Raw genomic sequence first — 13,687 nt, forward strand, 5'->3', positions numbered from 1 at the left:
ATGAAAAGTTTAATTTCTTATTTGTGTGTCCTTTCTTATATGTGGAATTCCAACTTCAAATGCTGCTGAATGGTTATTGAAATAATCTTCAGGATCTGGTCCCTAACGACACCTTTTAGTTCATCCATAAGACTCCAGCTGGAAGAAGGTTACAGAAGTGGCATTGGATGGTTTCCCTTTACCAGCCTATAAATCAAATTCTACCATCCTGAATCTTGTGGGCTCCAGATCATTTTTGGCTGAGGCCCTGGAATACCCCCTCGCATTATAAAATTTCTAAAGAAACACACACACGCACAGACACACACACACATACAGTCCTAACAGTGTCACGCTTAATAAACTGTTAACCAGGGGCTTGTGACTCCAAGTATCACATATTTTTTGTTTTTCATATGTTTGTCACTGCAGGCTCAGAGAAAGCAATTAGGCTTTCTGGCACTACTAACGTTAGATGCATTTAACTCCAAACTTGAATGACTTATTATCAACTGCAGGATCCCTTATTTCAAATGCATTTTAGATGTATATGTACAGAGAGTTTCAAATGCACACATTTGATTTAGGTGGGCAATATATCACTTCACAAAGTCTGATGCTTCTGACTTAAAGAAATTGCAATCTAACTGTAATAATTCACATGAGGTATTGTCAATCATTTCATACATTCAACAACTTTGTGAAGTAAACACAGATAATATATTTACTCTCATTTTCGAGATTATCAAGCTAGAAATCAGAGTGGTTAAAACATTTTTCATAGAAAAATGAAAACATTTTTCATAGAACAACTAGAACAAAAAGTTTTTAAGTTTGTATGGAAACACAAAAGACCCCAAATAGCCAAAGCAATCCTGAGAAAGACTGAGCTGGAGGAACCAGGCTCCCTGTCTTCAGACTATATTAAAAAGCTACAGTAATCAAAACAGTACGGAACTGGCACAAGGACAGAAATATAGATCAATGGAACAGGATAGGAAACCCAGAAATAAACTCACGCACCTATGGTCAATTAATCTACAACAAAGGAGGCAAGACTATACAATAGAGAAAAGACAGTCTCTTCAATGAGTGGTGCTGGGAAAACTGGACAGCTACATGTAAAAGAATGAAATTAGAACATTCTCTAACACCATACACAAAAAGAAACTCAAAGTGGATCAAAGACCTAAATGTAAGGCCAGACACTATAAAACTCCTAGAGGAAAACATAGGCATAACACTCTCTGACATAAATCACAGCAATATCTTTTTGGATCTACCTCCTAGAGTAATGAAAATAAAAACAAAAAAATGGGACCTGATTAAACTTAAACGCTTTTGCACAGTAAAGGAAACCATAAACAAAATGAAAGCCAACCCTTTGGAAGAAAATATTTGCAAACAAAGTGACCGACAAGGGATTAATCTCCAAAATATACAAACAGCTCATGCAACTCTATGTCAAAAAAAACAAACAATCTAATAAAAACAAATGGGCAGAAGATCTAAACAGACATTTCTCCAAAGAAGACATACAGATGGCCAAAAAGCACATGAAAAGATGCTCAGCATTGCTAAATATCAGAGAAGTACAAATGAAAACTACAACGAGGTATCATCTCACACCAGTCAGAATGGCCATCATCAAAAGTCTACAAATGATAAATGCTGGAGAGGGTGTGGGGAAAAGGGAACCCTCCTACACTGTTGGTGGGAATGTAAATTGGTGCAGCCACTATGGAGAACAGTATGCTTTAAAAACAATATTTTTAAAAACTAAAAATAGAACTACCATATGTTCCAGCAATCCCACTCCTGGGCATATATCTGGAGAAAATCATAATTCGAAAAGACACATGCACCTCAATGTTCACTGCAGAACTATTTACAATAGCCATGACTTGGAAGCAACCTAAACGTCCATCAATAGAGGAATGGATAAAGAAAATGTGGTATATGTATACGATGGAATGTTACTCAGCCATAAAAAAGAGCAAAATAATGCCATTTGCAGCAACATGTATGGACCTAGAGATTGTCATACTAAGTGAAGCAAGTCAGACAAAGAAAATTATCATATGCTATCACTCACATGTGGAATCTAATTTTAAAATGATATAAATGAACTTATTCACAAAACAGAAACAGACTCACAGATTTTGAAAACAAACTTATGGTCACCAAAGGTGAAACATGGGGGGAGGATAAATTAGGAGCTCGGGACTAACATACACACACTGCTATATATAAAACAGATAACCAACAAGGACCTACTATATAGCACAGGGAACTCTACTCAATATTTTATAATAACCTAGATGGGAAAACAATCTGAAAAAGAATGAATATATGTGTAACTGAATCACTATGCTGTACACCTGAAACTAACACAACGTTGTAAATCAACTATACTCTAATAAAGTTTAAAAAAATAAAATAAAACAGGTAGCTGGTATTTGGCAAAAGGGACCTAGGGTCTTTCCAACAGGGCTGGCAAGATTGTTAAAACCCATACAGTGACAGGAAAGAAGAAAAGTTTGGGCAACCTAATGAAGTTAGAAGATTTGTAGATGTGGAAGAAACTTCACTCTGTTTCATTAAGCGGGTGTTTGTTGAGTGCCTTTAGTATGCCAGGGAATGTACAAGGCACTCTAGATATAATGGTTATGGAGAAAAGAAAGCTATTTCCAGGAAGAGAGCTATTACTCCAGTTCCAGATCCCAATACACAGGGAGTCTGTAACTAAAATTACCATCACCATTAGGGGACATAGCTATGTGAACCAACAGAGCAACGATTTCCCAATTTACCAGTCAAACCAATTTTAATAGCTTGCTAACCAATGGGGCAATCATTTTGAAACCTGCCAGTCAATTGAATTTATTAACTAGATAATTTGATCAACATCTGGTATTGGGATGTATTCAAAATTGGTAGATGTAATAAAATTAATTGATTTGATGAACGTTTTTCCTTGAACGGAGTGGTTGTTTGATTGCTTTAGAAAATTGATTTTAGAACATTTCAGAATTACTGCATGGGTCATTATTCCAGTTCAGCAACTATGTGACCCCCAAGGCAATGGATTACCTTCTTTGTAGCTCATCTGAAGGAAATAAATAATCATGACTTGATCTTCTCTAAGGGTTTCATGAATCAGCAGCTAAAGCCTATTAATTCTTCCATAAATAGAGCTTTCAACATTCTGGGTCTTGGAAAGGAATAGGAGTGAGGCTATCTCTTGGATTTTATCAGCCACTGTTTTTCCACAATAGTGTTTACCCAATATATACATTGAAAAGTAAGGAAAACACTATTGTTACTCCCTGTCAGCTGTTTACTGAAGGAACTGAATTCTGAGGCATTCCAGCTCTTTTAAGCCTGGATTGATAATTCCTATCAGGTTTCAGATCGCAATGCCTTCCAGGTCAAGAGCCGCTTGCTGTGCAAAGTTCAGTTTTACAATTTTACCCGGCTTTATCCCCACCTGTACTTCACTCCTCCATCCTTTAGTGAAAACTGCATTACTTTGAAGTTGAAGGTTACACTCAGGCAGGCAGAGCAGCTTTACTCCCACCATGGGTTGGAACAGATAATGGATTCTACAGAGCAGGTGTCCAATTGACCAAGGTCATCGAACAATGACTCCGTGTAAATACCCAAATTGAAGTTGTGGACAAACTCAGCACATGACAGGTGCAGGTGATGAGTGTCCTTTTGTCTAGCTGTCATGGTGACCTGAGGACACGGAACAAATCAAATGAAGAAGCCTGTGCCTACCTTAGAAGGTTATGTCTTCACTAACCCTGTAGCAACGAGCAGTCTGGCATAACTTGATGGGAATCTCTGCACTTGTTTGGATGATTTTGTTTCTCGGGAGCTATTTGTTCAGGGGAAAAAACTGAAAGTGGAAAGATGAAGTCGTTTTCTCCTGACATTTCCAAGGATGAATACGTATGAAGGACAAGCAGGTAATCTCTTCTTCCAAACGGTCAATCCAAAGAACCTAGAAAGTCCTTCAGAGTTGCGAACAGAAGATCGCAACTTCAAGAAAAGCACAAGTAAGAAAGTCAGAAGACTGCTCCTGGGAAAGAACAGGAATTATAACCACTATATTACAAGTTCATGGTTCTTGGCACTGCACTGAAGTTTCAATTTGAGACAATGCCTGAAAGTCAAAGTCAAAAGCATCAAATACGTGCGAGGTGTGGATGATTAAAGTCACAAAAAATGGATTTAAGTTACTAGGATTTAAAAAATACATAGTTGATAAAAGAGTTTTAGAAAAACCCTTGAATTATACATGGCTAGGATACATATATTAAAATAGTTTATAGCATTTTTTTCTGGTTTCATAGCTGAAAAGGCTAACAGTGTTAAATGCTTTGCTCAATGTTAAATCATTAGAAAGTGGATGAGTGTAAAGCTCTCATAACTGTGAACTTAATGAGTGTTAAGTTGCTTTATATTTTCAGTGTAGCAAAGAGGTCAGCAAACATTTCTGTAAAGGGCTATATTGAGAGAGAAATAAGACGACCCCTTGAATGACTTGAAACAGGCTGTACACATTAATACTGGTTTATAGAATTGTTCCCCATTCCATAATGGTGAAGGCTGAAGTTAAATGACTTTTCAGTGTTATATCTTTAGAGTGGAAGGGCCCAAACTCAAAGCCATGTCTTCTGGCTGTCAACCTAGTCCTCTTGTAACTTTACCAGAGCACGTGTAGCACTCTGTGTATCAAAAAAAGGGGGGATGCTCCAAATAGGCACATGAAAAGATGCTCAACATCACTAATCATTAGAGAAATGCAAATCAGAACTACGAGGCACCACCTCACACTGGTTAGAACGGGCAGCATCAAAAAGTCTACAAATCACAAATGCTGGAGAGGGTATGGGGAAAAGGGAACCCTCCTACACTGTTGGTGGGAATGTAAGTTGGTGCAGTCACTGTGGAAAACAGTATGCAGGTTCCTCAGAAAACTAAAAATAGAATTACCATATGATCCAGCAATCCCACTACTGGGCTTATATCCAGACAAAGCTCTAATTCAAAAAGATACATGTGCCCCAATGTTCATAGCAGCACTCTTCACAATAGCCAAGACATGGAAACACCTAAATGTCCATTGACAGATGAATGGATAAAGAAGGTGTGATATATACATACCATGGAATACTACTCAGCCAAAAAAAAAGAGAATGAAATAATGCCATTTGCAGCAACATGGATACGACTAGAGATTATCATACTGAGTGAAGTTAGAAAGAGAAAGACAAATACCATATGATATCACTTATGTGTGGAACCTAAAATGTGACACAAATGAACCTATCTGTGAAACAGAAACAGAATCACGGACACAGAGAATAGACTGGTGGTTGCCATGGGGGGCGGTGGGAGAGGGATGGATTGGGAGTTTGGGATTAGCAGATGCAAACTATTATATATAGGATGGATAAACAACAAGGTCTTACTGTATAGCACAGGAAACTCTTTTCAATATCCTCTGACAAACCATAATGGAAAAGAAAATGAAAAAGAATGTATATATATGTATAACTCAGTCACTCTGCTGTACAGCAGTCATTAACACTGTAAATCAACTATACTTCAATAAAAAAATTTAAAAAAAACTTAAAAGGCCTCCAGAAAGCTCTGAGTCCAACGGGGCCTCTTAACTTCTCTTCCTCCAGGTTCAGTGCAGCCACAGTTGTGTGGGAACACTTGCCCTCTGTGCTGAGAGTAGGAGCTACAGCCTTCTCTCTCGCTGAAGATACAGTTGGCCAACAAATATAATTTCGAGCACCTAGTGTATGCCAGACATTGTTCTAGTTGCTGGGCTACAGCATGGCTAATTCCTTTCCCTCAAGGGACTTTTATACTAGTTGGGAGAGATAATCAACAAGCATCAAATAACTAAATCAATCAATCATACCCAATTCTGATCATTGATAGGAAGAAAATAAAATGGAACACAATAAGAAGTAACGAGCACTGGCAACTTAAGGAGGGGACTGAGGCAGGCTGAGTTTTTCAGCGAGGCTGGCTGGTGGGTTCATCAAGCAGGGAGATTGCTGAAGCAGCAGTAACAGTACCCTAAACAGTAGCTTGAATATTGGAAACAGTAAATGATGAAGGGGACAATGAGATAACATTTCCAATATATATTATTGTTGTGGACCAGGTGACCCATCCAGTGTTCTGAATCTGGGCCAAGAAATGTGGACATGCAGAAGAAAATGAGACAGCTTCAGGGTGGAGAGTGAGGACAGGCTTTCCTAGGAGAGAGAGAATAATGGTGGTGCTGGGGTTATACTACCTGTTAACCCTGAAGTTATCCCACATTATCTTAAAAAGGGGTAGATAACAGTTGATAGGTGCTGGGGTTATATTACCTCTTAACCCTGAAGTTATCCCACATTATCTTAAAAAGGGGTAGATAATAGTTGATACATCCAACACTTATCATGTACCAAGCAAACACTTTACATGAATTAGTTCACATAGGAGGATTACCTCACAGAGACTATTGTCCGCGTTGTAGAAATAAGGAAATCGAGGCACAGGTGGCTTGAGTAACTGTCCTGTGAAAGGCTAAATAATGCCTCCAATGAGGTTCATGTCCTAATCCTCAACACCTGGGAAGATGTTAGCTTACATGGTAAAAGGGACTTTCCAAATGGGAATTAATTTCGAACTTTGTGATGGAGAGATTATTCTAGATTATCTGGATTTGCCCAATGTAATTATAAAGATCCTTATAAGAGTCAGAAAGGAGATGGAAGCAGAGGCAGGAGTGATGTGGCCAGGAGCCAAGGAATGTAAGCAGCTTCTAGAAGCTGGAAATGGCAAGAAAATATAGTCTCCCCTAGGGCCTCCAGAAGGAATGTCACCTTGATTTTAGCCCAGTGAAACTGACTTCAGACTTCTGGCCTCCAGAACTGTAACATAAATTTATGTTGCCTTAAACCAACTAAATTTGTGGTAATTTGTTTCAGCAGCAATAGGAAACTAATACACTGCCCAAAGCCACGGAGCTACTAGGTGTCAGGGCCAGAATTAAAATCAAGGCAATCTGGTGCCAGAGCAGAGGTTAAAGCACTGTTATAGGGCCTCTCACAGGCAAAATAAAATTACAGGTTGAATGCAAAATAAGCATCACCTAGCTTTTCCTCTTATGCTCAGAATTCCAGGTCTCAGAGAGACAGAGAGAGAGAGAGACAGAGACAGAGACAGAGACAGAGACAGAGACAGAGAGAGTAGTGGGATCCTATACCAGCTGGTACACACCAGTCCCCCTTCCTTGCTCCATGTTTTCAGTCATGGACCCAAGAGATCACTAAATAAACCTCCCATTTGAGAGATGAGAAATTTGAGGGCTAAAAGGTTGTGATTTCAAGTTAACCAGATGGTTGGTGAAACAGCTAGTTACACAAGGGTCAGGTGGTGATGTGGAACTACCCACTGATCTCATTGACCGTATGGAGCACGAGCAAAGAGGCTGTGTAGCAAGTGAGAACAAAAGATCCAGGCTTCCTGAAACCTGTGCTGCTCGTTATTCGCTTAGAAACGGTGGGAGAAGAAATGTTAATTGCACATCTACCCAATATAATATCTCTAGAAGAATCCAAAGTTCTCACTGTAGCAACTTTTTAGCCCCTTGTGATTATTATATTCCTAAATATTAGCCACTTTTATAACCTGGTCGCTGCCCCCAGCTCTCTAACACAACACCTACGACAAAGTGGGTGCTCATAAATATTACTTGAATTAAACAATAAGCTTATGATAGCATCCTTAGACTAGTGCTTTTTCCACATTTAAGGTGCACGCGGATCCTTTGTAAGCCTCGTTAAAATGCAGATTCAGAGCCAGAAGGTCTGGTTGGGGCCTGAGATTGGGCATTTTACCAAGTTCCCATATGACGCTGACACTGCTGGTCCATGGTCTATAGTTTTCAACGTGCCTTAAAATGAGACCTCCCTATCCATATACAAAGTAAGCCATACAAAGTTTAGTCATTTAATGAAAGTTTGCAAATATGGCACAGAAATAGATTTTTCCCCTTTTCGGTACCCCTGCCTTCCCAGTAAAGAGAGCAAATTAGACGCCAGGGTTCAATGGAAAAAGTTGGAACAGTGCCGCCAAATACCTGCTCCCTGCGCCGAGCTCTGTCTTCCAGACGCAGGGAAGGGCGTAATGAGAAGACGGAGGGAAGTTTCTGGCAGCTCCCACGGCTCTGCTCCTCCTCCGTTTTCAGCTGTTAAGGAGCATCTGCCCCTTTTGAACCGCCGAAGTCACGGGCTAACACACCCGAGCGCCGCGCCCGCCTCCGCGCCTTTGCCCAGGCGGAGACGGCCGACGCGCGTGCGTGCGCGTTCGGTATAAATAGATTGCAGGCGGCAGCCACTGGACAGAGCCGGGCTACGGGCACCGCGGGCCATGGCGGGCGAGGACCACCAGTGGCAGGGCAGCATCCTCTACAACATGCTCATGAGCGCGAAGCAAACGCACGCGACTCCGGAGGCGCCCGAGGCACGGCCGGGGGGCGCGTGCTGGGGCTGCTCCTGTGGCTCGGAGCCCCCGGTGGGCAGAGAGGGGCTGCCAGGTGAACGGGCAGTGGCGCTCCTGTACCGCTGCTGCTTTTGCGGTGAAGACCACCCGCGGCAGGGCAGCATCCTCTACAACATGCTCACGAGCGCGAAGCAAACGCAGGAGACTGCGGAGGCGCCCGAGGCCCGGCTGGGGGGCGCGTGCTGGGGCTGCTCCTGTGGTTCGGAGCCCCCAGTGGGCAGAGAGGGACTGCCGGGTGGGCGGGCCACGGTGCTCCTGTACCGCTGCTGCTTTTGCGGTGAAGACCACCCGCGGCAGGGCAGCATCCTGTACAGCTTGCTCACCAGCGCAAAGCAGACGCACGTGGCTCCGGAAGCTCCTGAGGCGCGGCCGGGGGGCGCGTGGTGGGACCGCTCCTACTGCGCGCAGAGGCTGGGGGGCAGAGAGGAGCTGCCGCGCGGGCGGGCCTTGGCGCTCCCGTACCGCTGCTGCTTTTGCGGTGAAGACCACCCGCGGCAGGGCGGCATCCTCTGCAACGTGCCCACGAGCGCAAAGCAAACGCACGTGGCTCCAGAGGCACAGCCGGGGGGCCCCTGGTGGGACCCCTCGTGCGGCGCGCAGCGGCGGGTGGCCCTCAAGAGCCCACAGGTGGTCTGCGAGGCAGCCTCGGCAGGCCTGTTGAAGACGCTGCGCTTCGTCAAGTACCTGCCCTGCTTCCAGGTGCTGCCCCTGGACCAGCAGCTGGTGCTGGTGCGCAGCTGCTGGGCGCCGCTACTCCTGCTGGAGCTGGCCCAGGACCGCTTGAACTTTGAGACGGTGGAGACCTCGGAGCCCAGCCTGCTGCAGAAGATCCTCACCACCAGGCGGCGGGAGACCGAGGGCGACGAGCCGCAGCCACATTTGGTACTGCCGCCGGAGGCCGAGCATTTGCCGTTGGCCGCCGAGGTCCAAGCCATCAAGAGCTTCCTCGCCAAGTGCTGGAGCCTGGACATCAGTACCAAGGAGTACGCCTACCTCAAGGGGACCGTGCTCTTTAACCCGGGTAAGGGCGCCGGCCTCGGCTCTGGCTTTTCTCTGCTCCGGCTTTTCTCTTCTCCTACAAGCACTGGACAGTACCCACCCCTGGCACAGACACTTGAAGAGTTTTCATTGTTAGGGGAGTTTGGGGGGCACAAGTCAGGAATCATGACAAACTCAGCAGAGTTGGGGGAGCTCCAGAAACCATTCCTCGTGGGTGGGGTGCTGCCAGAAACTCAGCCGAGAGGAGGGTTTTTTTTTTTGTTGAGGTTTGTACTTAATCTCTCTACACCTTTCTGTTACTACGGAAAAATTTGTGCTTTCAGGGACATGGCTATTCCTTCTCAAATCTTTTAAATCCAGTAGTATAGCTTTAAAAAAAAAAGTCTGTGTTCACTGCAAATTTTGCAACGTCTCTTTCTGAAACCCAGCTCTGAAATTTACTAGAACCTTTTGGTTGGAGGAAGTCTATTAAGGCTGGCAAGAGAGGAAATATTTGTTAAGAACCCACAGAGACACCATCCCCTGGGGACACTGTCAGGACACTGGACTTAGTGTTTCATGTGTCTGTCTCTGAATGGTCATTTTAATGGTCCTAAGCAGCTGGACTGTCTCATCATCTAAGTGTCTGTAAGTATCAGGTTAGCAAAGGGGTAGGAGAAAGACATGTTAGAGACTGCATGCAGGAGCACTGCATTTTAGAGCCTTTAGACACCTTAGAGACCTCCTAATCAACCCCCTCTGCCCTTCACCCTTTCCTCATCCCATTGGCAGGTTAGGTAGTCTAGTCCCAAGTGACCTTACTCCAAAATAAATGGCCAGTGAGTTGTGGAGCATGGGTCTCCAGTCTCCTGGGCCCAAGGGGATGTCTGCTGCACCACACTTTCAGGTTGTCTGTTGGGTGGTGGACACTCTGCCCCACACAGTGCAACCGACTCATTGGAGAAAATCTCCCTGGACAGCCCAGCACCTTGTCTCGAGTATGTCCTACTACTAGAGTCATCTTCAACCAGCATCCTTCCAGAAGGGTCACAAGTGGGCAGGAAGTTTCCAGACAGCTTGCGTTGGGAGAGTATTTATCATGCTCCCTCCACATCCTTTTTTCCTGACACCAGGAGTCTCGGGGTCATGTCCTTGCCTCCTGCCTAGCACTTTTGAAGGGGTATAGAGCAGGATTTAGTGGGATAATAATTCATTCAGACCTCACATTTCAGGACTTAAGAGACCTCAGCTCATCCCAGTGATCATGATAGGTTACTTTTTGCTTGTATCATTGTTTTCTAAACCTACCTGTGCACTTGGTGGTGTTGGCAGGGAAGGCGGTCCTTCAAAGTCTTTCCGGGCCCCTCCTCTACAAGTTCTGATTCGGTAGCTCTGGTGGAGGGTCAGCAAATCTGCATCCATAATAAGTGCCTCAGGTGGTTCATTGGGAAGACAGTGTTTTCTCGCTCCTTCAGCTGTGTTATTAGACACCTACCATGTGCTTTGTTCTGTTGGAATAAAAAGGTAAGACAAGGGCTCAGCTTTCAAAAGTTTACATTCCACTAGTTCCCCTCTTTCCCTCCACCCTGTTTTGCATCTCTTATTCTTGCTCTGCTTTTCTGAATCCTCTCTCAAATAAGTTTAACCAGCTAAGCTGGGTGTGCTTTAAACATAAATATACCTGCATCTGGGAAAAAGTAATGCCTGCTAAGTGTGTGGCCTTTCTTTGCTGTTTATCATTTTGTATCCCCTGATCTTTAAGTTTAAACATTTCCCTCCCGCCTCCCATGGAGTCCATCTATCTGCCTTTTCTCTTTCTTGATTTTACTTTGAAGGCAAGTCTTTTTCTGGTGGGGGGGACACTTTTAGGGGATGATGGGAAAAGAGCAGTGTGGTATGAAAGCAGAGAAAAGTGGAGTTCACAAGATGAAGTTTTAATAAGCCATGAATTTAGACCTGGGGGAGCTTCCGATTTCTGGTGGTTTCACACAAGCCTCTTCTTACCCTCATGAATGGAATCCAAGTGCAATAAAATTGGGTCTCAAGCCTGGATAATGAGCTGTAGGTAGTAGGGGATGGTAATCCGTGGACTGGGGTAATCAGAATTGGAATATGGATTAGAGAAGTTGCTGTATTTTTGTTCTCATTTATCAGATTTGATATTTGCCTGTACTAGAAATGACTCGCCTATTGCTATTATTTTTTTTGAAAGAACACTGGCTGGTTCTGTTACTCTGTGACTATTAGCATGATGCTTTTAAAATACTTTTCTGTTGGATTTTGTAGAAAAAGGGAAGGAAAATGATTACAATAATCAACATCATTTACACCTAATGGTAAATTGGTAATTTCTTAATTACAAGTTAAAGAATTTTACAGTAATATTACTATCATGGAGGATCAAAGGACTTTTAAAAGCAGCCTCCTCTTATCACGTTCTTTATAAAACTTAGAGGCATTTAATCTTTCCTGCATTGCATTTCATTCAGTTTTACTTGGATATCACACTGTACTGCAAGAAGGTCATGCAATCTTTATTTGAAAAGTAACTTTTGTACCATGTTGCAATCGATGTTTTCATGTTTACTTTTTTTTTTTTTTTTTGCGGGCCTCTCACTGCTGTGGCTCCTCCCGCCGCAGAGCACAGGCTCCGGACGTGCAGGCCCAGCGGCCACAGCTCATGGGCCCAGCTGCTCTGCGGCACGTGGGATCTTCCCGAACCGGGGCACGAACCCGCGTCCCCTGCATCGGCAGGCGGACTCTCAACCACTGCGCCACCAGGGAAGCCCCCATGTTTACTTTTTAACCCTCTGATGGCTAGAACCCTTTGGAATGCTCATTTGAATCACTTTTTTAAAAACCTCCCCAGTACAGAAATCATGGTACAATGAGCTAAGTGGCCAGAGTTATCTCTTAAATTATTATGGGACTGTAGACTAAAATCAGCCTGCAGGCAAATAATTTAAATGAGACTGTCAGCCACAGTTGGTGGCTGTGAAGTTTACCACCATGGGCGGTAATCATTACAGTGGTGGGAAATTCAAGGGAGGATGGTAAAATATTACCTAGCAAAGCCTCTTGCCTTTATACTAAGGCCTGTTTGCCATAGGTAAAAGGTGCACACTTCTTGAAATAATTTTAATTTCTTTGTACGTGCATAGATAGTGAACTGGAGCAATGATTCATTAAACTATATTCTACTGTCATACTGAATTAAGTGTGCATTTGTTGGCTCAGGGCCAGCAGTTTTTAAATGTGAGCATACAAACATAGTGAATATTAAATAAGAATAATTACATGATATTTCCTTCTTGGAAGCGTTGCTCCTGAAACCTTAGAAGTGGTTTGGCACTTTATCCTTGCTGTTGAAAAGAACTTTTAACCAGGAAGCTTGAGCGTTTTTTTAATTGGGGAAGGGGGCAGAAATTGGATCTGTTTAAAAAGCTAGCAAAGGGCTCAGAGTGAGCTGATTCTAACAAAGAGGTTTTTCTCCCTTTTTCTCCTCCAGACCTACCAGGTCTGCAGTGCGTGAAGTACATCCAGGGACTTCAGTGGGGAACCCAGCGGATACTCCGTGAACACGTCAGGGTGACACACAGGGGGCACCAGGCCAGATTTGCCGAACTGAACAGCACCCTTTTCCTGCTGAGATTCATCAATGCCAATGTCCTGGCCGAACTGTTCTTCAGGCCCATCATCGGCCCAGTCACAATGGATGATATGATGCTAGAGATGCTCTGTGCGAAGTAATGAAGGCACGGGGGCCACACACATGCAGTTCACCATGAAGCACAAATGAGGAGCTGTGGGCAGAAGAGTGTAAAACAGAGTAAAATAAACTTTATTATTTTTACATGCATAGTATTTTTGTATTCAATTAAAGAAAAACTTTAGTTACAAACAATTAGAAAATCCTCTGTTCCATACTGTCTCATTGCAAAGGAAAACTTTTGCCAACAGGTAACACATCTCTGTACATCTTTAAGGAACGAGCAGGGGGACTACACTCATATGCTATTTTCACAAGTTTAGCCACTCTGTCCATTGAACCTGCCAAAATCAAATTTGTAACTTTAACTTATAATGTTAAGGTGTTAACCACTAATTTGATTGCGAAAAGGTTCATCAGGGTTTAAGTAGGGCTTCA

General features: G+C 43.4%; 1 protein-coding gene across 1 annotated transcript; it reads left to right on the top strand.

Annotated features, from left to right (window-relative positions):
* The first annotated feature begins 8,430 nt into the window (after window positions 1-8,430).
* NR0B1 (nuclear receptor subfamily 0 group B member 1) lies at window positions 8,431-13,290 on the top strand. Its single transcript, XM_030844438.2, has 2 exons — window positions 8,431-9,583; window positions 13,049-13,290. Exons 1-2 carry the CDS (start codon window positions 8,431-8,433, stop codon window positions 13,288-13,290), a joined length of 1,395 nt encoding a protein of 464 aa, XP_030700298.2.
* The last annotated feature ends 397 nt before the right edge of the window (window positions 13,291-13,687 follow it).

This window comes from Globicephala melas, chromosome X, assembly GCF_963455315.2.
Source record: "Globicephala melas chromosome X, mGloMel1.2, whole genome shotgun sequence".
In the NCBI taxonomy this organism is placed as follows: Eukaryota; Metazoa; Chordata; class Mammalia; order Artiodactyla; family Delphinidae; genus Globicephala; species Globicephala melas.

Excerpts from the sequence above, each read along its gene's own strand:
- NR0B1 (XM_030844438.2), top strand. The coding sequence starts at position 8,431 with ATGGCGGGCGAGGACCACCAGTGGCAGGGCAGCATCCTCTACAACATG. Across the intron at positions 9,584-13,048 it reads GACCGTGCTCTTTAACCCGG|ACCTACCAGGTCTGCAGTGC; the intron begins GTAAGGGCGCCG and ends TTTCTCCTCCAG.